General features: G+C 34.3%; 1 protein-coding gene across 10 annotated transcripts in view; it reads left to right on the top strand.

Moving 5' to 3' along the window:
- The window catches only part of PLCB4 (phospholipase C beta 4), a 537,045-nt gene that overhangs the window by 397,947 nt on the left and 114,992 nt on the right, over positions 1–24,106 (top strand). For all 10 annotated transcript variants that reach the window (XM_069065424.1, XM_069065423.1, XM_069065418.1 and 7 more), the window contains 8 exons: positions 5,965–6,046; positions 7,119–7,219; positions 7,871–7,928; positions 14,786–14,894; positions 16,599–16,809; positions 18,138–18,231; positions 22,259–22,338; positions 22,995–23,079. In XM_069065424.1, coding sequence (XP_068921525.1) covers positions 5,965–6,046; positions 7,119–7,219; positions 7,871–7,928; positions 14,786–14,894; positions 16,599–16,809; positions 18,138–18,231; positions 22,259–22,338; positions 22,995–23,079 — 820 coding nt within the window. The remainder of the gene's footprint in view (positions 1–5,964; positions 6,047–7,118; positions 7,220–7,870; positions 7,929–14,785; positions 14,895–16,598; positions 16,810–18,137; positions 18,232–22,258; positions 22,339–22,994; positions 23,080–24,106) is intronic.

Here is a 24,106-nt window from a genome sequence, read left to right as displayed (position 1 = left end):
AATCACACTCACTCACACACACACACACACATACACACACAAACATATAACACAGATATACATATGCATACACACAGATATGTATATACACACACACACACATATATATATATATATATGTGTGTGTGTGTGTGTTTTAGTTTTTCAACCACTTCCACTTCCCAATATACAATTCCCACCCAGAAAAGTGTAACTTATGAAAAAATAAAGAATCAAAAAAGAAAGAAAGAAAAGGCAGCATAGCAAAACTAACCTACATATTAACTGAAAACAAGTAAATGAAGTATTTCAAGCTCATAGTCGCTGGCCTCTACAAAGATGGAAAGAACATATTTTCTCATATCTCTTCTTCAGGACAAATTTGACCCTTGTAATTACACAGCATTCATTTTCAATTTTTTTTCTTTCTGTTTACATTATTCTGATGATTGCATTATATTGTTTTTCTAGTTCTCCCTACTTCACTTTACATTGTTTTGTTATTCTTTGCTCTCTGGATTCTTCATATTCATTGTTTCTTATATCATTGTATTATTTTATTAAATTCACATACCAGAATTTGTTTAGCCACCCCTTAGTTCATGGACATCTACTTTGTGTATGGGTCTTTGCTACTAAAGGAAATGCTGATATAAATAGTTTGAGTATATTTATGTACATATACAATATACATTTTTGTATATATACATATATACTTGATTTTATAGTCCTATATTTTTGTATATATGTATTGTATGTAAGTGCATCTGGTACTGTTCTGGACATCTTTCACCTCCTTAGAGTGTATACCTGGAAGTGGTATCACTAAGTCAAAGGACCAAACCTTAATTTTTGAAATGTTTTTTAATGTATAAAAATTATACATTGTTCCTATTCTGTTTAGTAGCAATGAACTACATGTTACTACATTATGAAATCTAAAACACTCGAATGATCCTCCGTTTTCCTTGTAGAAGTGCATTCTGTACCTCTGTGGAATGAGGCCTTTCTCTGCCTTAGTAGGTGATATATTCATGAGTTGCCAGGATGGAAGAAATTATGTTCAGATCTTCTGGCATTTATCCTCTCTGAATTTATAACAGGGATGTTCCTAGAATTAAAGACATTGAATCTCTTGCTGTCCTATACTCAAATCCTTTTCAGCTCAGTGGTTCCTGCTTGTATTCTATTGGCATAGTCTTCCAGAACTCAAGATTACTTCCACACCACAATGAGATTAAGGAATACAGAGGGCAGATTTACAATGGGGAATGACTTTAGTAAGGAAATACAAGGCAAATTAGGGAAAGTGGGAAGGAAGTACTATTTGAGTACTTTTTAAAAATTATTCTTTCAAGTTCTCATGCAATAAATTTCTTGCCTGGCAAATGTGCATTTGACATTTTCTATTCATTTTACTTAACTTGCAAGTGAATGTTTTATGGCTAATTTAGAAGTCTACAAAAAATAAACTCTCATATTTAATGATTTTTTAGAACACTTTAGTTAATCTTTATTTTATTCAAAACATTTGTTCATTTGAGTTATGGCAGCATAACTGTATAGTACATCCCAACATCCTGGATCTATTGCTAAATACACAGTGTATTTTTTATTTAAAATCAATTTTGAAACACTTAAACTTTGGAGGAAAAATTATATTGTGAAGCTCATAATGCAGCTTCAATCAACACTAGGTATTTACTAAATACATACAGCTTCTAAAACAAGGTTTGTTCCAGAACATGAAAAAAGGCAAAACAAATAGGTTGTGGTCAGACCACTTCTTAACTAACCACTGTAGTTTCATTGGCAACAAATATCCTACTAAATGTAATTGTTATGCAGGGTCTAGAGACTTTTGTGATTCATGGATGATTCATGTCGTTTTTCTGGGTTATTCCCATACAAAATCTTTATTATCTTTTTAAAGGAAATAACTAAGGTATTTTGGCATCAATCACAGACTATGTAATCTTGGCTAGTGGCTTTTGATGAACTGTTCATGCCAATATTAACAGGTGCTTGACACAGGACATCTGTTCTTTGGGGGTGGAGGAAAGGGGCAGTAGAGAAGAGTTTATTGGAGTTGATGGAAGATTTTTACAAGGCCAGAAATTGTGGATGGATCTTCCGGTGTGCAATCTGCCAAGAGCTTGGTGGAAATTTTAGTGAAAGCTATAATAGGTATGAAAAGTAAATACTGTTAAAATGTCATTTCAGTTATGATTATATAACACTAATTTTCAAGATCTTTAGATGAAAAATATTAATATGGCTTACACAGATTTTACAAGGGAGCTGATACTCAGAGTTATGCTATAGATTAGGGGTCGCTAAGTACCAGTGGTACCATTGAGCAGACCTCATGGTTCAGGTGCCACATGATCTAGAAGGTCAAGAGAGTGACAAATTAGTGAATCTTTAAATCTTGTTTCACATTTATCATTTATGTCTTCTCTTAGGAATAATATACAGTGTTTTATATTCTTTTTCTGTCACTGTTACTCTGGGTCTCTGTCTTTGGATGTCTGTATCTTCATCTCTATCTGTCTGCAACACAAACTCATAATACTTCTAGCACTTTTATTTCTACTGGCCTTCTAACTTCACTCTTTACACCTATCTTTCCCCAATCTATGTAAGCTAAATTTGAGGCAAGAGTGAGAGTCAGGAGGTGAGCAATGGGCTAGGGAAGGGAACATAATGAACATTCATGCCATTTGCCTCCAATTCTTTATCACCATCATTTGCTTAACTTTGGGGAAGACCTAGGGGAAAAGATGGCAGTGTAGAGCATACTTATAGCTAAAACAGAAGGGTTGCCTATTAACCCCTCTCCAAGGAGAGCTGGTTTTGTAGTGTTCCTACTTGGTATACATTGATATCCTATGGCTCTATAAAAACTAGGGCCACATTTCTTCAAACATGACATTTGATATCTATTCCAGTAGACTGTAAACCCCTTGAGGTTAGATTACTGTTTCTCTTTGGTATTTTTATCCCTAGCACCTAATTAAAACAAAGCTATACAACATGTTCTACATTGTCTTAGTTTAGCTATAACATCTAGCATTTAGGATTTTACTAAAGAAGATTGTTTTGTTTTCTTACGCTTGACCACAAGATTCATCAAATCATTTGATATTAAGTGTCAAATCAAAGAATATATTAGGGATCCCTAGTCAAGGCAGAATGGTACAGTGGAAAGTATAGTGGATTTGGGGTCAAAGTACCTGGGTTCAGATTCTATCTCTGCCACTTACTAGCTGTGTGACTTTGGGCAAATCACGATGTCTTTGGGATTCAGGTTCCTAAACTGTGAAATCAAGGAGTTGAAGTTAGATGAATGACTTCAGTATTCCCTTCCTGATCTAAATATGGGATGTTATGGGGGGAATCCCAAAATTCTCTATACTAAAACATATGTTAAATATTTGGAAATCCATATAAAGTGAATTTTGTGATAGCTAAATAAATCCAAGTATTTATGTTCACTGGTTTGAGAAGATGCTCGGGAATTTTGGAATCTTGGCAATGTCCACTCTAGAAATATGGCCTGGTGCCTAGTTTCTTTGTGTCATAAAGGTACACCATGAGTAAGACTTCCTCTCTGTGCATAGATCTATAAATGAGAATGAAGAGCTATGACCTCACCACTGACTTAGTAGTCTTCATAAATAACATTTTTATTCACTTTAAAACATGTTAAAAATTAATCTTTTGGAAAATCTTTGGACCCCATTGGAAACAGGAAAGCTTTATATGAATGCTTAATAAATCTACCCAGAGAACATTCCTCCCCATATATTTTGGGAAATCAGTCTAGAGCAGAACTATCTACTCCCACATTCACTAACATTAACAGGCTGTTAGTGCTTATAGTAGGGGGTTGTCATCCTCTCTAACATGAATGTCTGAGCTGTATGAAAGGGCAGGAGGTTGGTAGAGGTCATTAAAAACCCTATTATACTCAGATAGATTGTAGTTCCTTGGCTTAGATGTCAAGTCTACTATTCCCAAATGAATTGAAATCTTTGACCTAAATTGTGGATAGACTTGAAAAGGAAACTTGAAGAGTTAACAAGCTCTTGATGAATAATCTGAAGTACATGCTCTTTTAATTAGTTAATGAAAGCCCTTTGAGTGGTTGAGGCAGAATTGGCAGCAGGGTAAAATATTTCAGTGTCTGACATGTCATTCTTTGTCATCCTGAATTCACTTTAAGTTTCAATCAAAGAATGTCTAATAAGATATTTGCTTCTTACATATATATTACCATCAGGAAATTTGTACACCCATGTGTCAACTTATAAAGTTTTCCCTTCACCTTCATAAATCACTAGAGTTAAGAGTGTGCAGTGATTTTATTTACATAGAACTTAGCTGTGGGGAAGACTGGTAAAGTATGATTGAATAGTTACCAACAGATTTCTAGATGAGCCAATCCTAGATAAAATTCCTTGGTAGAGAGACAAGTGACATTTTAGAATAGCCTACCTTGATGTTGAACTGGAAAAGCACTTAATAGAAAATGTTCTTTCTCTGGTATCATAAACTAGGTTGGACCTCAAGTGCTATTACCTTCCATAGAGCTTCATAGTTTTTAATCTAAATTCAATGAGTTAGCAATGATACTACTGCTAAAACCTGCTACCTTCCATTGCAACTGATAATGCAATTCCACTAATGTTTATTAAGCTATTTCTATATCCTTCCTACCCTCCATTAAATAGCAATTCAGTTCATCATGGTTTTTTTTTCACTTTTGATTTATTTTAGATGAATTTTTTATTCTGAATTTAACACACACACACACACACTCTAACATACTCCACAATTCAGTGATACTGGCTTCCTTGGTGTTCCTCAAACTTTATACTCTATTTCCCGATTCTTGGTATTTTCACTGGCTGTGTCCCATGCTTCAAATTCTTTCCTTCTTCATCTCCATCTCCTGGCTTTCCTAATTTTATTCAAATACTTTTCTGATACCCTATAATCCTAGTGCTTTCTCTGTTGATATTCTCTACTTTGTCCTGTATATAGCTTATTTATACATAATTGTTTGCAGGTTGTCTCCTTCATTAAACTGTAAACTCTTTGAAAGCAAGAACTGTCTTTTACTTTTATTTTTACCCCTAGCACTTTTCATGGTGCTTGGAATATATTCAGTACTTAATCAGTAGTTATTGACTAATTGCTCATCTTTTCTCTCCCAATCTTCCCAACCATCCTTTAAAAACAGAAAAGCCAAAAACAGAAACACTCATTTAGTCAACATTCACATTTAGTCATTTAGTCAACACTCATTTAGTCAACCCACATACAAGACACTATGGTATATGCTGGGCGATACAAAGACAAAAATAAAGCAATGGAAAGGGTCTTTTGAGATCATCTAACACATTCTCATTTTGCAAACAAGGAAGCTCAGACAGAGAGGTGAAATATTTGTCCAAAATCAAACAGGCAGTTGGTAACAGAAACAAAGATGAAATCAACCTTCATGGGATCAGACCACTGTTTTCAGTTTAGGAAATCTTTTGGTTCTTCGCTGTTTTTCCTTTTTACCTTCTACCAGAAGGAACATTTCTCTTAGAGGGAAGATTTATTTCAGTTTTTCTTCTAAGCTTCCATTGTCTGGGATAAAAAGGTAGCATAGAGACTGAGACTTGGATTCAGGGAGATCTGAATTTATGTTGATTCTGACACTAGCTGTGTGGTCATGGGCAAGTCATTTACAACCTCTCTGAATCTGTGTCCTTTTCTCTGGAGTTGGCATAATAATGTTTGTTCTACCTACATCATAGGGTTGTTGTAACACTTAAAACGTTATATAAATATCATTTGATATTTGTTGTTGTTGCTTTTAGTACTATTAAGTATATTGGGGAAGTGAAAATAATTGGGACTCGTTTGGCAAATAAACATTGCCAATATGTGAAAGTAACATCATTTCCATTTTATTTCTCCCTTCTGTAGTATTACTAGAACCTTTGCATCAGGTAAAACAGAAAAGGTGATTTTTCAAGCACTTAAGGAGTTAGGTCTTCCCAGCGGAAAGGTATTTATTAAGTTATTTTAATAATATACTGCTAAGTCTCTTGTTTTTAACAATTTCAATATGTCATGAATTAAATCAGTTGTGCTAGACACCTGGCTTTGTATCCACCCTCTCTGTCATGAAAAAAAAAACAACAACATAAAAAACCCATAAATGAGAATTCATTGGTTTGCATCTTGGCACACTCTAGTAGATTTAATACAAAATTTTAAAATTTACAGATGACGGTTCCTTTTTTGTTCTCTTATTCACATTAAAAATGAAGTTTAAGATATCTTTTTTTTAAAGATATCTTTTTGACTTAGACAAGTCATTTTAGCTACAAAATAGGATGTTAACCACCAAGTTAAACAGAAAAATTAAGTAAATACTCTTGTATTTTGAAAGTAATTTTAGCCCAGTAGACTTTCATAAAACTGCAAGTATTATAGATATTGCTAAATTATCAAAGTGTCCTAAGGCACAAAATGTTTCTCCATATGAACCCTCTGTACTCTTCTCTGTTACCTTTCATATATAGGAAAATAAAGCTCTTGTCATTGTTTATGTAAAGAGAATGAATGTCAGTGTTGCTACTTAAGCAAATCTTGCTCAACATGAAACTAAACAGAGAAAATTAAGGGGCTTTCTGTATTTCCCCAAAGTGTTTTCTTTGGTTTTGTAAAATTGTCAAAAAGAAAAAAAATAACAATATGGTGGCCTTAATTTGACTTTTTAAAAGAAAACAATGTTCACCTTCAGAGAAGCACAGCCAGCAAGACTGACTAGGGCTTACTCTAATGTTTCTTTCAGGTGCATTTGAGAAAGTTTCAACAGCTGCCTGCAGTTACATATCTGTCTGTATGGCAAAGAAAAAAGCCTAGCCACTTATTTCCTAATACAGTCAACTCTCACTCCCTGTAGAATTACTTCTGAGATGTACTTGGTTCTACCTATTGAGTTGTGGCTAGGCATAGTCCAATGCACAAAGTCTTTGAGACACCAGTGCTAGTAATTCAGTGTATCTATCACACCTTCATTAAGAAACTATTGCTGAATGGATGATCCAATCCATCCCTGCATTTCTTTCCAGAATGATGAAATCGAGCCTGCAGCATTCACTTATGACAAGTTTTACGAACTAACACAAAAAATTTGTCCTCGGACTGACATTGAGGACCTCTTTAGGAAAATGTAAGTGTTTTTTTTTTAATTGTTATGATTATTATTGAAAGTGACTCTGAAGCTGTATCATTCTCATTTTAGATTTTTCTCATATTTTTTGCCCCAACATTTCAGTGCATTACAAATAGAGTATCCAATCATTCCTGTTACTACCATATCCTACACTAGCAGGCAAGGTCAGGGCTATGTTTCCTCCCCTTAATTTATCAATGTAAAAGTTCACTCCAAGGTTTTGAGAAACTTTTACATAAGTTGAAGGAAGCACCTGGAACTTTTTTTCTTGCATTGGCTTTACTAACTCCCTATAATTTTAACCTGCTCTTTTAGGTTATTAACACATTTTGTAAACTAACTAGATTAAATATGGAGTCTTATATTATTGGAAAGTTCATTCATTCAGAATTGTCTAAAGTGGATGACTTACATGTTGTTTTTGAATTAACAGCTTTTAAATAATTACTAGGGAAAAAGAATAACAAAAGTCTTGACTGTGGTGCTCATGGGGGGAGGGGTTTCTTACAAAGGGTCTTTGACCTTTAAAAGAATGCACAACTACTTAGAAAATAGTCTTAGAAAGTATCAACAAATGTCAACATGTAAATCGTACCTACTATAGCATCATATACAGAAACTTACTTTTTCTAATAAATTTCTTTTCAGCAATGGAGACAAAACTGATTATTTAACGGTAGACCAATTAGTGAGCTTTCTAAATGAAGTAAGCTTTTTCATACATTAACTACCATAAAGTCTGTCTGCAGTGGCTTGCTTCTTCCAGTTTCCTCATTGCATGCATCATGCCTTCATTGGCTTTGCTTCTGACCTGCTGATCTTTCCATTATGGCATCCTCCAGGTGCAAAAATCAGCTGCAACTCTGTGTGTTTTTGTGCTTTCTGTGTTGGCTTTGCCACTTGCTTTTGCCGATTACTTGCTGTGATGTGTAGCTATTGTTGTGTCTATGAATTTTTATAATATTATATCCATTTAATTAAACATGTTGGTGTTGAATTGTGTCAGATATTTTAATATTTATTGAATTGTTTTGTATTGATCCTTTTAATTAGATAATGATTAGTTTGTGGCACTGTAGTTTGATTCTCCATTGCTAATTTTCTCTCACTAGTGATGCATGGATTGGAAGTTTTTTTTTTTTTTAGTACATTGCATGTAAGGATATGTAGAATAGAATGAAATATTTTTATAACAACCTTAAAAGATTACTAGATTTCCTGACTGTGTTATTGTAAAGAAAAGGCTAATTGAATTTTAGGTATGTTTTTTTCTTACTTTTACATTTTCTAACCTAATTTTGAGTCAGATTCACTTAATATAATTTTAGTTCAATTTACCCAAAAACAGGATAATAAAGTATTATAAAAGCAAGTGAATGTTCCAATATTTTGTACCAGTAAATTTTATTGCCACATCTTTCACATTTCTGAAAGCTTTTTTAATCAAAAACCACCTAGAAATTTTGCTATTGTACAGATTAGTAGAACAATGCATTTTTTTGTTTAAATGTGATATTTATATATAGATGCATATGTATATATCTTTGTATATGTGTACATATATAATGGTCACCACAAAACAAACAAAAAAACTAAAGGCCATCTCAGAGCCAGGCACATAGCAGATGTTTGATATGTCATAATAAAAAAGGACTTGAAATAGATTAGATAGGTTATTCATATTGATCTTCTCATTGCCACTCCCCTTTCTTTATTTCACCACGAGTTTTCAGTGGCTTAGTATTTTATTTATATTTGTGCTTTTAGGAATTATGTTAATCAGAGATTTAATATATGCAATATAAAGGGAAGATACTGTTTAAATTAATTTACTATAATTTCGTCCTTATTTTACTTGAAATATCTTTCTGAGTGGTTATGTGCTCTGTCCGTTCTCAGTCATGCATATTCTATGCTTGCAATCTTTACCCAGATTTTATCCACATTCTTATATTGTAGATTTTCCAGAAAAGTAGATTGCTTAGAATGGTTTTCATCAATACATGCTGACGCTCCATTTAGCTCGTCCTATTCTTGCACTTTGAATCATTAATAATCAAAGCATTGTTAAGGTGGGCCAAGAAACACATTTCCCTGTAAGGATTAGATATTAATATGGAAGAGGAAGTTGATGGTATATGTTGACTTACTGCAATTGGGAAAATGTACTTCATGCATATGTAGTGAATCTGGCTTCAAAGAAATTACTAAACATTTCTTATATCTTACTTATAACTGCATGTTTCTCACTAAGAAGAGTTACTAATGTTGTAAGTACAGATTCAGCTTTCTAAGAGTCCTTCCCTGTCTTTTGTAACGATTGTTGTTCTGCTTTTTCTTTTAGTGTGCTTACAATTTTTGAAAGTCTAAGACATAAAAACAGCTTGGAAAATATACTCTCATTTTTCTACTCATTTTGATAGGCCTCCTTCTAGCATCCTATTATAATCGCTAAAACTATGTATTTATTTTAAATACTTTCTCTCCCTTTCTTCCACATGAATCCTGCAGAGAGAGAGGAGACACTTTGATTTTGAATAATGGGAATGATTGATTCAGTTCAGGGCCAAATTTTCTCTGGTTGCTGATATATGGTGATTACAGACAACTATGTTAATAGATATGATCGCTTCAATTCAGCCAGTATTTTCGAGTATTGTGTGATAAATAATGCAGTATAGCTTTAGTCAGATACATACATTCTGTCATTCTTCATCTTTAGCAAAGAGATGAATCAAGTGAGAAAGTGAATTTAGCCAATGGCATCCAACCATTTCAGGCTAGTAAATTTTGTCACAGTTAAGTGTGTGGATCCTCTATGATGGTTTAAGGAAAGTTCTCTTTGCCTTCATTATTAAAATAACAAAGTCCAAGTGGATAAAACTGGCAGTGAGAATTGATATAAGCTTCAATTTGTTTATTTAATCAGGACCACAAAATTGTCATCTCTGATCACAGAGCCCAATGATAGATTGAAATTCATTTAGTTTCCAACACAAATCTATTCCTAATAATTGAATTGACTGTTTTTATTATTTTTTTTGTAGGGGAGAAGGCAAGGCAATTGGGGTTAAGTGACTTGCCCAAGGCCACACAGCTTGAAAGTGTGTTAAGTGTCTGGGGTCGGATTTGAACTCAGGTCCTCCTGACTTCAGGACTGGTGTTGTATTCACTGTGCCACCTCGCTGCCCTGAATTGAATGCTTTTAGTCCTGTTTTTCCTCTCTATTTGTATACTCAGATGAAGATATTAATGAGTACAGAAATAGCCAAAAAGCTTAAAATATAAGGAGGATAAAGAGAGCCTTGGATGGTTTGAGAAATCAAAAGTTAGTTATATTGATCACGTTGGGAATTAAAGCTAGGTAGTTGCTACTATGAAGAGACACTAACTATTTCAAATAGAGTCACAGAATTGTGTTCCTAGAATGGACTTTAGGGGTCTTCTATAATAGATGGTTTATCAAATAGACAGTCTAATCGAATACAAGAAATCATTAGATCCTATACATGAAAGACAGCTTAGAGATTATCTAGTTCAGAAAACACACACTGTAATGAGGAATATTAATTCCAAAGAAGTTAGGCAATGTGTCCTGGCTTGTATAGCTAGTTAGTAGTGTCAAAACCATGACTAAAATCTAAACCTACACCAACCCAGTCTGATTGGCACATAGAACTGGAACAAACATTGCCGCTGAGTGGGAAGTAATATAGTACTTTGTAAATATTAAAGCTTTATAATAGACCATTTTAAATATTATTATTACTGTCAGCTGTCAGGAAAGTGAAAAAAATAAAAATGTATCAGCCATCATTGCCATTATTAAGAAAATAGTAGGGGCAGCTAGGTGGTACAGTGAATAGAGAACTGGCCCTGGAGTCAGGAGGACCTGAGTTCAAATGTGGCCTCAGACACTTAACACAAAAAACTAGCCGTGTGACCTTGGGCAAGTCACTTAACCCCAACTGCCCTCCAGAAAGCAAAAAAGAAAATAGTAACAGGATTCATAGTTTAGCTTGCTTAGCACTGACATATTTCACACTGACACACTTGACACATAATCAGTGATTAATGAATATTTGTTGCCTATCGATTCTAAATAAAATCTCCTGACATTACCAGATTTTTTTCTAAATGAATGACCATTATCAATGTAAAGTAACCAAAGGATCTGTAGCAGCAAGCACCCCAGGGTGGCTGCCAACACAGGTTCTTGGATCCGCTTTGATAAAGGAAAGCAACTCAAAATGGGTAAACAAGCTTACTTTAATCAGTCAAACATATGTATTGTTTACCTAGTTAGGGGAAAAAGGTCAGCACCCCAAACTTCAAAATATACAGACAGAATTATCAAAACAGAGAAACAGATCAAGTATACAGTTTCCAAATTGTCCAACCATTACATCCATACCAAATCAACATCTGGGTTTCAAAGCCGGGGGGCCCTGGACAAGGGCTTCCCAGAGTTTCATCTGATCAAATCACAGAACACTTCTCAAAGTGAGCCCCCAAAACAAAGCTACACATCAGGGCTTATATAGCCTTGTCCTGGCTCAGAGAATGTAACAACCTTATTGACTCACTGGCCAATCAAAAAGTATCTACTGAAAAACAAGTCTCCCACCCCAGGCTCCAGGTGCACGTTAGCCTAGGGGCAGCGGAAGATCTTTAAATTTACATTCCCATTACAGGATCATGGGATAGTAGCTCCATTGTTGATTTTCTTCAGGATTTTGCATCTGATTTTGAATCTCCACATATGGACCCTGATGCTAAAGGATTCAAATAAAAATCTCTGTAAAGCCATCATAAATTGCTTTTGACAATAATAGCCAGGAGATGTTAGTCTCTCATAGAGATGAGGAAACACTTTGACACACATAATCACATTACAAAGACTTTATTTAGTACAGAGCTTCAGATTTTTTTATAATAATCTCTCAAGTACCATTTTGAATTTCCCTATTTGGCAGAGTTTCGATGATTTTATCTCCATTCTCCAATATGTATCCAGTGAGACGATAGGTGATACCTTAAGTCAATGGCATTCCTTCCTCTCTCTCCTTTACCTCTCTTATGGCAATATCAGTCCCTACACTTTAATGATAGCAATCAACTATATCACTATTTAGTTTATGGAGTGGTTTCATACCTGTTGCCTCATTTTCTTCTCATAACAACTCTATGAGATACAGTAGTTAGTATCATTCCCATTTTAGAACTAAGGCAACAAACGTTAGAGGGTAAGTGACTTTCTAGGTTATGTACCTTTTAAGTTGCAAAACTAGGATATTCCATCTTTTCTCCTCTTACTTTTTATCTTTCTCTTAGAGAAGAGGAAACTGATTTGTATCTCTCTAAGCTCTTCCCAGGCAGTTAGGTGGTACAGGTGATAGAGCCCCAGGCCTAGAGTCAGGAAGATTCATCTTCCTGAGTTGAAATGTGGCCTCAGACACTTATTAATTGTGTGACCCTGGACAAGTCACTTAACTCTTTGCTTTGGTTTCCTCATCTTTCAAATGAGCTAGAGAAGGGAATAGCAAACCTCTCTAGTTTCTTTGCCAAGAAAATCTCAAATCAGGCCCAAAGAGTGAAGTCAGTCACAAGTGAAACAACTGAACAACTCTCTTCCCTTTTCCTGCATCTTTTTTCTCTCTTTCTGCTCTCCACCCCTATCCTGTCTCTTCCTATGTATCTTTATTTTATAGAATTAACTCAGTTAATTCTTTTCATTTTAATACATAAATATATATGTGTTGTGTGCTTACATACTCACATATACACATAAAATGTTTGATGATGATGATTTGATGATGTTAATGAATATATCACATAAATTACTGATCCATTTCAGTAAACAGACATCTAGTCTTTACTCAACACAATAAAAAAGACAACTGTGCTTTTCCTGTAATCACAGATACAACCTTTTATTTTCTTTCATCCATCTTCCTCCCTGCCACCATTAACAGATATTGACAAGAGTAAAGAGATACTATTTCATTTTCAGTATAAGTTCATTAAATGATATATTTCTACTAAAAGTAGAAAGTTTATACTTTCTCAGAAAAAAGACTACACAACTGCATGTCTATACTATATTGCTAGCTAGGAATATTGTGCATCATAATATTTGACATTTCATAGTTATTCTTACAGTTTTGCTTCTTCTAGATCCTGCACATATAGTGGCTGTTTTTGTTGTTCTTTAGATGCTGGAAATCTGTTGCTGGTAGCATTAACTCTATGCTCCTTCACTGCATGGCTATATTGTTATGATCTATAATTTTTTAGTCTATAAGCATGCTTCATTGGAGTAAACTTTCAGAAGAGATTTTGTTGCTTCATTATGAATCAACAGCCCTGACTTTGGAAAGGGGTCAAAGACATGTGCATTTTGAGAAATTACATAAAATGCTCTATTGGCCACAATCATCCACATTGACCACCTTCAAATTATTCATATGAATTGTAGGTGGGGTGGAAATTCCACAAACCTAAAAATTCCTTTCCCCGTGTATGTGCATATATCTGGGTAAAGAAGCATTGCCATGGTCATACATATTGATGAAGTTTTTGCTTTGCATCTGCTTATCTGCCATGACTCAGTTGAATTTTGTTTTATCTTTTTTTTTCTTTATTTTTATGGAGAATCAGGTACACAGTGTGCAGCCCTCAAATCTACAATGAACAACAGCAACAAAAAAAAAAGAATTGTAACTACCAAAATAAAAAAGACTTCGTAAATTGGACTTTTCATTGGTTCTCTTTGAAGTCAGTTGTATTATTCCTCCCTCTGGTATTAATATAGGATCAGGAGACTCTAGCCCTGAAATTGAGTGAGATGACTTTTCTAGTTTCTTAATGAACTCATAATATGGGCTTTGTGAGTGAACTTAAGATGATGATTTCCTTTAGAATTAATTTATCTTAGCTGTTTTTTAAGTGACTAAAATAATCACAGTTGAGTTATAAACAGAAATCAACAAATTATATGCTTGTTCTCATTAGTTTTACAATGATATTCCTATTATTAAATTATCCAAACTTGCTCAATAGAATGTTTTCCAATTCTGATCAGGAAAACTTGTATGATCAGTCTTTTATAGAAAAGCTATATGAAGTTATTGACATGAAGACTATATGTTTATACTAAAATTTCTCTGATACCAGAATAGTGATTGTTTGCAGTTAAATTTTATGGATTCAGACCTAAAATTTGCATGATCATCCATATAGCCATTGGTTCTATAAAAATGACATTGAGGAATAGCTGGTTTCTCTGCCTTTGCTTTTCTCTATGAGAATGTACCATAGAAGAATCCTTTCTTTAGCAGGGAAAGAAAGAAGGAAGGAAGGAAGGAAAGAAGGAAGGAAGGAAGGAAGGAAGGAAGGAAGGAAGGAAGGAAGGAAGGAAATATTTTGACACTTTTAAGTTACAGTTGTGATACTCTGCATTTCATATATTAGAAATTTTCTGTTTTGATTATATGAAACATTCTAAGAATTTTGCAAATGGCAAATACTATCAGGCTAAACAGAGTTATTTTCTAATCTTAGCATCAACGAGACCCTCGACTGAATGAAATTTTATTCCCATTCTATGATACAAAAAGAGCAATGCAAATAATTGAGACTTATGAGCCTGATGATGAGTTGAAGACAAAAGGTAATAAAGAAAACATATTGTTTTGTTTTGCTTTCTCTTTAAAAAAAGCAAGAAGTGTGCATATATTTTAAGTAAATCACATAGATGTTGGCTAAATGAATTTTAAGAAGCAGAAAACCTTTCTACTGCCAAGATCATGTAACTTACTTTGATTTTGAGATTTAAATATATCACCTTTCATACTAGATTCACCATACAAGCTAGAGTATAATTTTAAATTCAGCATGTAATAAAATAACATTTAGAACTTTTTTCATTGTGTATTCTCATTATTGAGCTTTAAAATTTAACATGTTTAAATATATGGAAACGTTAAATGCAGAATTTTCCATTTCAGTGCTTTGAAAGGAATTACTTATTATAAAAACTCAATGAAAATAAAGAGAGTATCTATATTGTAGAAATTGTCCATATCAATACCAAATAAATTTATGCTATGACTTATTTCTCATGTTTTGGTACTTGTAAAAGCAGCTGATAATGCTAATTAGTGAATCATCCAGGGTCATAATATTTGATTAATCAACAATCATTCATTAAGTACTTACTATGTTCCAGGTAGACATGGAAGATACAAGTATGAAGAATGAAACCATCCCTACTACCAAAAAGCTTTTGATTGCCTGCTCTAAGGGGCATTTTTTGGCCTATAAGCATCTCCATTAGAGAGACACCAGGGAAAGAAAATTGAGGAAAACTCAAGTTAACTCAATTTTATTTCTTGTTGCCACTACTAGGCATAAAAAGATTAACAACAGAAAAGAATAAAACTATTTTAACAAATGAGATACTTTATGTTTTTAACATTATTTATGAAAATGTGTATTGTAAAACATTAGAGAGACAAGATATGTGGTAGATATGAGTCTGTCTTTGGAACTCAGGAAAACCTGATTTCAAGTCCTGTCTCTGAAACATACTAATGTGATATGACCTTGGATATGTCAGTTTATCCACACTGCCCCAGTCAGCTGGCTAAGAATTTAAACTGTAGACAGTTTGTCTATCAGTGGAAGAAGTTTCCAGGAATTTTCCCATACCAATGAAAAAACAGGCATATAAATAAACAAATGAATGGATGAATGCATAAATATTTTAAATTATAGATAGTATCATTGGAAAAAGTCATTGAGAGTATGGATACCTGCAGAATTAATTTTAATACCAATATTTCCCCTATCTGCCTAATACTCCAGGAAGCCTGTGTATTGCATTTGATTTCTCAGTATAGTTCTTTAAAATGAGAACTCATTCCTTCAACAGACATTTTAAAGCCTCTTTGCCCCCACATTGTACCCTGGAAGAGCTTATATTCTACCAGGATAAAACAACTCATCCCCAGGTAGGAAGTACATAATATGTAGAAAGTACCTACATGGTAATTTTGGGAAAGCAAGAGAAGGGCAATGTCATCTGGGAGGATCAGCATTTGTACTGGATTTCTGCCTGTTTGCATGAAAAAACTGTGAAGTTAGAATACTTTTAATATACTTCCCTGTCATCTCCTCCTCCAATGCTGCCTTTATAGGATGAAGACACTTTAGAAAAAGAAGATTAAACTCACACCCTCACTGTTTCAAGCTTGCTTTAGTTTCTGTGACTGAAACAGGGAGTCTCAGTCTGTTGAGCTACTTCTTATATAACTTTACCTCCATCCTCTGTAAATGTTTAAGGCTATATAAGCCTTTTCTTTTCTTTTTTTAGGGCTCATATCCAGTGATGGGTTCTGCAGATATCTGATGTCAGATGAAAATGCTCCAGTCTTCCTTGACCGCCTGGAACTTTATCAAGAAATGGATCATCCTTTGGCCCACTACTTTATCAGTTCTTCCCATAACACATATCTCACAGGACGTCAATTTGGCGGGAAATCTTCCGTGGAAATGTACAGACAAATCCTCTTAGCTGGATGCAGGTTGGCAAGCTAATTGCTTTTTATCTCATTGTTATAAGCTTATATTTAACCCATCATAATCTCCTGAAAAGGTATATATAGTTATCCCTTCCACATCATGACTTTCTCCATCATGGTTTCAGTACATTGTGGATTGGCATAGGAAATTAAATGGCAATATTTAGAGTGTTTTGTGCAAGCTGCAGATGACACACAAAGGCCATCAGATAACACAGAAAAATTATTTTTACTTAACATTGACCTACATACAGCCTATGACTAAATACTTAACCCAAATTTTATAAGGAGCTACTATAAACACCACATAAAAGAAAAAAAAAGAAATTCAGACTTCTTCATAGGTACAAATGGAGTGCCAGAAAATGTACTTGGATTTTCCAGACTGCAGGGACACCATGCCTCTAACCCCTGTGATGTGAAAGGCGTAACTATAATAATCAGAGGGGGTAAAGAAAATTACTTCATTCCTTTTTGACAAACTTATTTTAATTTGCCTTTAAGAAATTAAAACTGGCAATAATAAAGTAGTGTACATGTTAAAATGGTGTTTACAATGTAAATATAAAATGTGAAAACAAATCACAGGTAGGAAACATGATTGAGAGATTTTTACTGCATATATTTGGAGACAATTGGGTGGCATAGTAGATGGAGCAGAGGACCTATAGTCAGGCAGCTCTGAGTTCAGATCACATTATTATTTACTTAATACGTACAAGACACTGTTTACCTCAGTTTCCTCAATTACCAAATAACACTTCCCCATGGGATTATTACAAAGATGAAATGAGATAATATTTGTTAAGTGCTTAAAAGCAAGGTGCCTGAGATTGAGTATGTTGTGACATATAGTGGACAAATATAAATGCATATTACTTTTTCCCCTTTTCCTTCCTATAAATTTAACTACAAATTCAGTTTCTATGAGAGGACAATGGCATAGGTATTAGCATAATACTTATCTAGCTAATTAGGTAAGAAATTAGTCTATTAAAATATCATTGTTCCCCACCACCACTGTACCATTAAAAACTTTTCACTTATACCTCTTTTTTAATATATTGTACAATGAAATTGCTCAATATTTGTGGTGAAAACACAAAGTATATAATGTTTAATACATTGTAGGCATGCTGTAGAATCAAAGTAGTTACAGTAGGAAAAAGTTTTCAATATATACACCTTATTTAAAATAACATGTATTTCATTATATTTCTGGTCCTATAGGAAATTTATTCACTTTAAAAATTTTTGCATTCAATTTAAACATTTTTTTAAAAGTACTCTTCTACTTAAAAGATTAAATATTTGTTATCTTGTGTTCTTAGATGTGTTGAACTAGATTGCTGGGATGGGAAAGGAGAAGATCAAGAACCAATAATAACTCATGGAAAAGCAATGTGTACAGATATTCTCTTTAAGGTAAGATGGAAAATGCACCTATGTCTAACCGTAGAGGTTCATGACCTGGCATCTCTTAACTTTTTTTTGTATTTTTTTTTCATATTTGGTAACCATATTTCAGTATAATTGGTTTCCTTTATAATCCTATGTTTTTTATTTTATATATTTAAAAACATTATTTTGAGAAGAAACATATCCTTGACACACAAAAAGGTTAAGAATCCTTTTTGTACAATATTTCCCCTCAAAAACTACAGTTGTCATTTTTCCTTCCTAACTAAGTGGGGAAGAGCAAGAGATTGAAAATTTGCACGGTGAAATAGTGAACACAAATATTTGTATTTAGCTGTGTACTCTTTTTGTATTCACTCTCCCTCATTTTGAGAAAATTGGGAACAATATTTTCCCCTCAGAATTACTTTTTCACACTCCTTTTTTTTTTTCCTATTTTGAAGTAGTAACCATCTCTCAGCTAAATCCACATTGTCCTTAAAAGGGCAGTCAAGAGTCAGATGGAATAATTATTTTGAGATCTCTTGATATGAAAGAAGCAAGGAACTAAGGCTGTTTTTAACATTGACTAAGATGAAGAACGCTGGGACTCAGATGCACAATGGAGCTATATATTCTTCCTCTTGGACCAAAGGTGTTTAAGTCCAAAATTAGAAAATTAAAACAAAAGGAAATCAAGGCTATAAATATCACTTTTCAGTTACTTACTTGTAACACTCATGATGTAGCAATGATACCTTAAATGTGTAAGGCAATGTTCATTTATAGCAATAATGAATTAGTATTAGTAATAAAATCTAGATTAAAGTTAACTTTTCACTGTTTGCTGAGAGGAAAAATAACAAAAACTTAATGAAGGTTGAAAGATGATAGCAGACTAGAACCCACATGATTGCATAATGACTGCCTTTTTCAGTCACACTCTTTACACTTAGTTATAAATCAGAAATATCAAGGAGAAATGTATGTCATGTAAGGAAATATTGTAGATACAAATAAGGTTTAGACTCACCAAATTCAGAGTCAATAATTCAGCTGATAAACATTTATTGTGTGTCTGCAATGTACTAGGCAGTGTTCTAAGCACTCACGATACAAAGAAAGGCAAAATAGAGCTTTTGTTGTCAATGATTTCACAGTCTAATGGAGGAGATAAAATACAAACAAGGAAGAATAGCTAGGCTCTCTCCTCTCTCTGTCTCTCTGTCTCTCTCTCTCTCCTCTCTCTCCTCTCTCTCTCTCTCTCTCCTCTCTCCTCTCTCTCTCTCTCCTCTCTCTCTCTCTCTCTCACCCCTACACTTTCATGATATCTCTCTCTCTCTCTCTCTCTCTCTCTCTCTCTCTCTCTCTCTCTCTCTCTCTCTCTCTCTCTCTCTCTCTCTCTCTCTCTCTCTCTCTCTCTCTCTCTCTCTCTCTCTCTCATCTTTCTGTCATTCTTATTATTATTCAATTATGTCCAATTCTTCATGACCATAATATGCCAATACTATTGATGGGATTTTCTTGACAAAGATACTGCAGTGGTTTGCTGTTTCCTTCTTCAATGAATTTAGGCAAAGAGAGGTTAAGTGATTTGTCTAGGGTCACACAGCTACTAAATGTCTGAGGCTTTATTTTAACTTAGGTATTTCTGATGTCAGGCCTAGTGTTCTATATCCACTGAGCAACCTAACTGCTTCATCTATATCTATTGCTTTTATATATATATATATATTTTTTTTTCTTTTTGGAGGGCAATTGGGGTTAAGTGACTTGCCCAAAGTCACATGGCTAGTAAGTATGTCAAGTGTCTGAGGCAGGATTTGAACTCAGGTCCTCCTGACTCCAGGGCCGGTGCTCTATTCACTGTACCACCTAGCCACCCCCAAAATTGATTTTCTTATTGCTATTTTTTTTAAATTAAGCTATGGGGGTTAAGTAACTTGCTCAAGGTTACACAGCCAGGTGTTTCTGGGTGGGTGCTAAGTGTCTGAGCCCAGATTCGATCCCCAGGTCATCCCGACACTGGGGCCGGTGCTCTTACTTGCTGTGCTACCTGGCCACCCCTTATCTATATCTATTGCTATAGCTATATTCACATACATTGCATTATCAGTGCCAATTATTTCCAAATGATTGTAAATAATCAGCACAGACAATGCACTATAATTAAACTGAGGTTAGGAAAGGGTTCCTTTAGAATGTGGAATTTTGACTGGAACTTAAAAGAAGTCAAGAAAACCAGAAAGCAGATGAAGAGTTTTCCCACTAAGAGGGTTAGGGTTGCTCTGGAGACCCCAAAATAACCAACACGCTGGGTCCTGCCAAATGAATTCAACCGGAGTATTCTCAGCCAAAGTAAAATTTATTAAAGTTCGTTTGCATTAGACACAGAGTAAGTCTGTGCTAGGTCCTTCTATGACACTCTCACTCTTCCATGGCACTCTCCAACCACATAGTGTGAGATGGAGTCTTATATACAGAAAGTTGTGGTAGGAATCTAGGGGGTCGTCTAGAGGAGGAGTTTGGGGAGGTCTTCAGGAGGAGTTAATGAGGTCAGTCAGTGATTAAGGGTGGGATGTGCCTGACGACCACAAACAGTGGTGGGCTAAGCCAGTTCAAGGGTGGATGGATAGGGTGGGAAGTCTAGTAACAGACTTGCCTCACAAAATGGGATGATTTAATCAAGAGTCCAAGGAAGGTTCCCAGAGCCTGTACCTCAAGGACTCAAGAAGAGGTCAAGGGGGCTCCCAGAGCCCATACCTCATCACAGAGACAAGGAGGGATAACATTCTGGGCAACATTTTAAGCATTTTTGATGGCAGGAACATTTTTTTTTCTCCTTTTCTAACTTAACACATTATCTAGTTCACTGTCATACATTCTGTGCACTCAATAAATGCCATGGTCTGCTGATTAATGAAAGTAGATTGTAGTTACAAAGTCAATGCAAACTCTGAAAGCAGCCTTTGTTACATCTCAGTATTCTGCCACTCTATCCTTTGAAAATTCAGGCAGGTAGATGATCCATTCATTTCTTTCTGCTTCTTCCTCTTTCTTTTTGAAATGAATTTTCTACCACATACTGTCATCCATAGCCACCAGTAAAATTGACATAGATCAATACAAGGCAAGAATGCCAATGTTTGAGAGACTTCAGGGAAATATCTCCAAATCCCTTAGAACTTTACACAGATTTTTCTTGTCATATCTTAGTATCTTTAAGGACTATTGGATAGACAGGAAGGACATCAATAAAACTTATTAATGTCATACTATGTGGCCAGCAGTGCTTCTACAAGAAGCCTTCCCCAAACCTTCTTAATTTCAATGCCTTCCCTTTGTTAAATATTTCCCATTTATCATTTGCTTTATACACACCTGTTTGCATGTTGTCTCCACTGTTAGACTGTAAGCTCCTTAAGGGTGGAAACTGTCTTCTGCCTCTTTTTCTATTCCCAGAGTTTAGCACAGTGCTTTGCATATAGTAGGTACTTGATAAATGTTTATAGAATGATTGATAATACATTGTCCTTGCTTGTAAAGTATTTAAAATCTGTCTGGAGAGGTAAAACTAGCACATAGAAAATAACTAAGTAAAATTAAATTGTATGGTTTTAGCTATAATTGTACTTGTAGTTCAATAGAGAGAAAAAACATTCTAAGTTGAAACAAAGAAAAATGGAGTACCATTCTTGACTGAGGAACATGAAACTCAAAATTTATTCATCTGTAGTCATCTATTTATCACAGTAGATTAATTCAGGTTATTTATTCAATTGTAGTTGAACAACAGAGAATATTTTACAATGATTGACAAGGACTGCTTTGACACAGCATTTAATCATGGAGCTATCTGACAGCTCAATAGGTAGTTTGATGAATGCAATCATTTATTCCAACCAGTTTTTTTTTTAAATTGAACAATCACTAATTTATATAACACTATGGCAGGCACTGAGAGGGATATCACTCCCCAATATGGAAGACCAGAATTGTAGGTACGTAAAGAACTATGGTCCTCTTACAAATGAACTCTGTTTGCCTTTTAAAGGATGTGATTCAAGCCATCAAGGAAACAGCCTTTGTTACATCAGAGTATCCTGTCATTCTATCCTTTGAAAATCATTGCAGGTAGAGTGATCCATTTATTTCTTTATACGTCTGTCTTTGTAAGGAATAACAAACTAGATGCCTTTTTTTGGTCCTAAACAGTAAAAATGCTCTGCTTTAATGTAATTCTTTGTATACTGTATTAGTCTAAAAAAAGTTCCAAAGTAATTTTAAGATTGTTCAAACATGTACTCCAAAAAGGTTAAACACTGGGATACATTTCTACAATTACTTAGTCTAAAGGTGACAGCATGAATTCAATCTACATTTATTAAGCCCCCACTATGTTGGGATTTAAAGATAGACACAAACTGGTTTCAGGAAGCTCACATTCAAATTGGAGGCAAGGGGAGAGGAAGAAGAGGTCTATACATAAATAGCTCTTCAGTAAGGGAGAGTGAAAGAAGTGCAAAGCAGAGGTTCAGATACAGTGCTGGGAAAAGTCAGAGGACATTGTTAGTTAACCTTGTCAATTTGTGCAAGCAGCTGTTACTCTGCTTTTTTAATATATCAATTAAGGTTTTATGATATTTTTAAAAAGTACTTTCAATGTGAACATCAAGGGAATAGTCATGTATTATGGAGAAAGGATTATTTGAATTCTTTGGGGATGATTTTTTTATTTCTATAATTATTAATATGTGTTTAAATTTGACAATTACAATTATTTCCCCTAGCAAATATCAACAGTACAAGATGTCCAAGTATTGTGAAGATCTATTTGGGGATCTCCTGTTGAAACAAGCACTTGAATCACATCCAGTATGTATTTTTAGCAGACCGGTTTTCTAGCTTAAATGGATTTGTTTTGAAATGCATTTCTAAAGAGTCAAGTAGGATCTTCAAACCAATAGAGAAGATTTCCATATTTATGTATTCCAATGCTTTAGGGGCACATGCCTCTTTAATCATGATACAATGGGGTCAAGATATATAGATATAAAGTAAATCTTAAGGTGAATTTAATTTAGTAGTTCCCTAAGACCTTATAGCTATTGGGTCTTCTGTTTCAAAATATAATAAAGCATCTTCTGAAAGGGTTCACAGTTTGGTTTCATGAAGTTAAGCCTGGTTAATAGACCTTGATTCCAAACTACCCAGCTGTCTGATTTTACATCAGTCACTTACATTCTCTGAAGCTCGATTTACTCATCAGTAAAATGAAGGGGAAATCAGCTACCCTATTAATTTCCTCAAGTGGTATAAGGATCAAATAACATAATTTATATAAAACATCATCGAAGAAGTTGTCATCATTTAAATGTAAAGTATTATTGTTCTTTCCCTGAACAATAAAAAGTGGTTGTTAACAGATCACAAAACAGCAATTGTGATTAACGGGAAAAAGATACAGTTATACAGAAGTTAGGAATGAACATTCAGGCAAGCAGTTTGTATTAATATCATATTCAGACCTTGCCTTTGAAATGAGTTTCAGAAATCAGTAGGCTTCAAGAAATTATCTTTAGCTCAGCAAAATTATTTGGCCAAATCTCAAGCTATCAGTTATACTCAAATCCACAACCCCACCTCCTTCTGCTTGTTCTCTATTATCAAAAATATCGGAAAGAGTGAATGAACCTATATTAATTTTATTAGTCATGTGTATAAATATCACAAAGTTATTTTTTTTTCAGTTTAAGACACTAGACAATTTAGGTCAAAAGATCTATTTCAGGGGCTGACTTACTCAGTCTGATTTTTTGACATTGATCAGATTATCCAGATCTTTACAGATGTCCTACTTGATTCTTTAAAGATCCTTGATACTATGATGGATTGGTGATTT

The sequence above is a fragment of the Petaurus breviceps genome, unplaced genomic scaffold (genome assembly GCF_028583685.1).
Source record: "Petaurus breviceps papuanus isolate PSGF00001 unplaced genomic scaffold, PetGlider_PUasm1.0 90686, whole genome shotgun sequence".
NCBI classification, from domain to species: Eukaryota; Metazoa; Chordata; class Mammalia; order Diprotodontia; family Petauridae; genus Petaurus; species Petaurus breviceps.
Note: the sequence above shows the minus strand (reverse complement) of the source record. Positions and strands in the feature narration are given on the sequence as shown.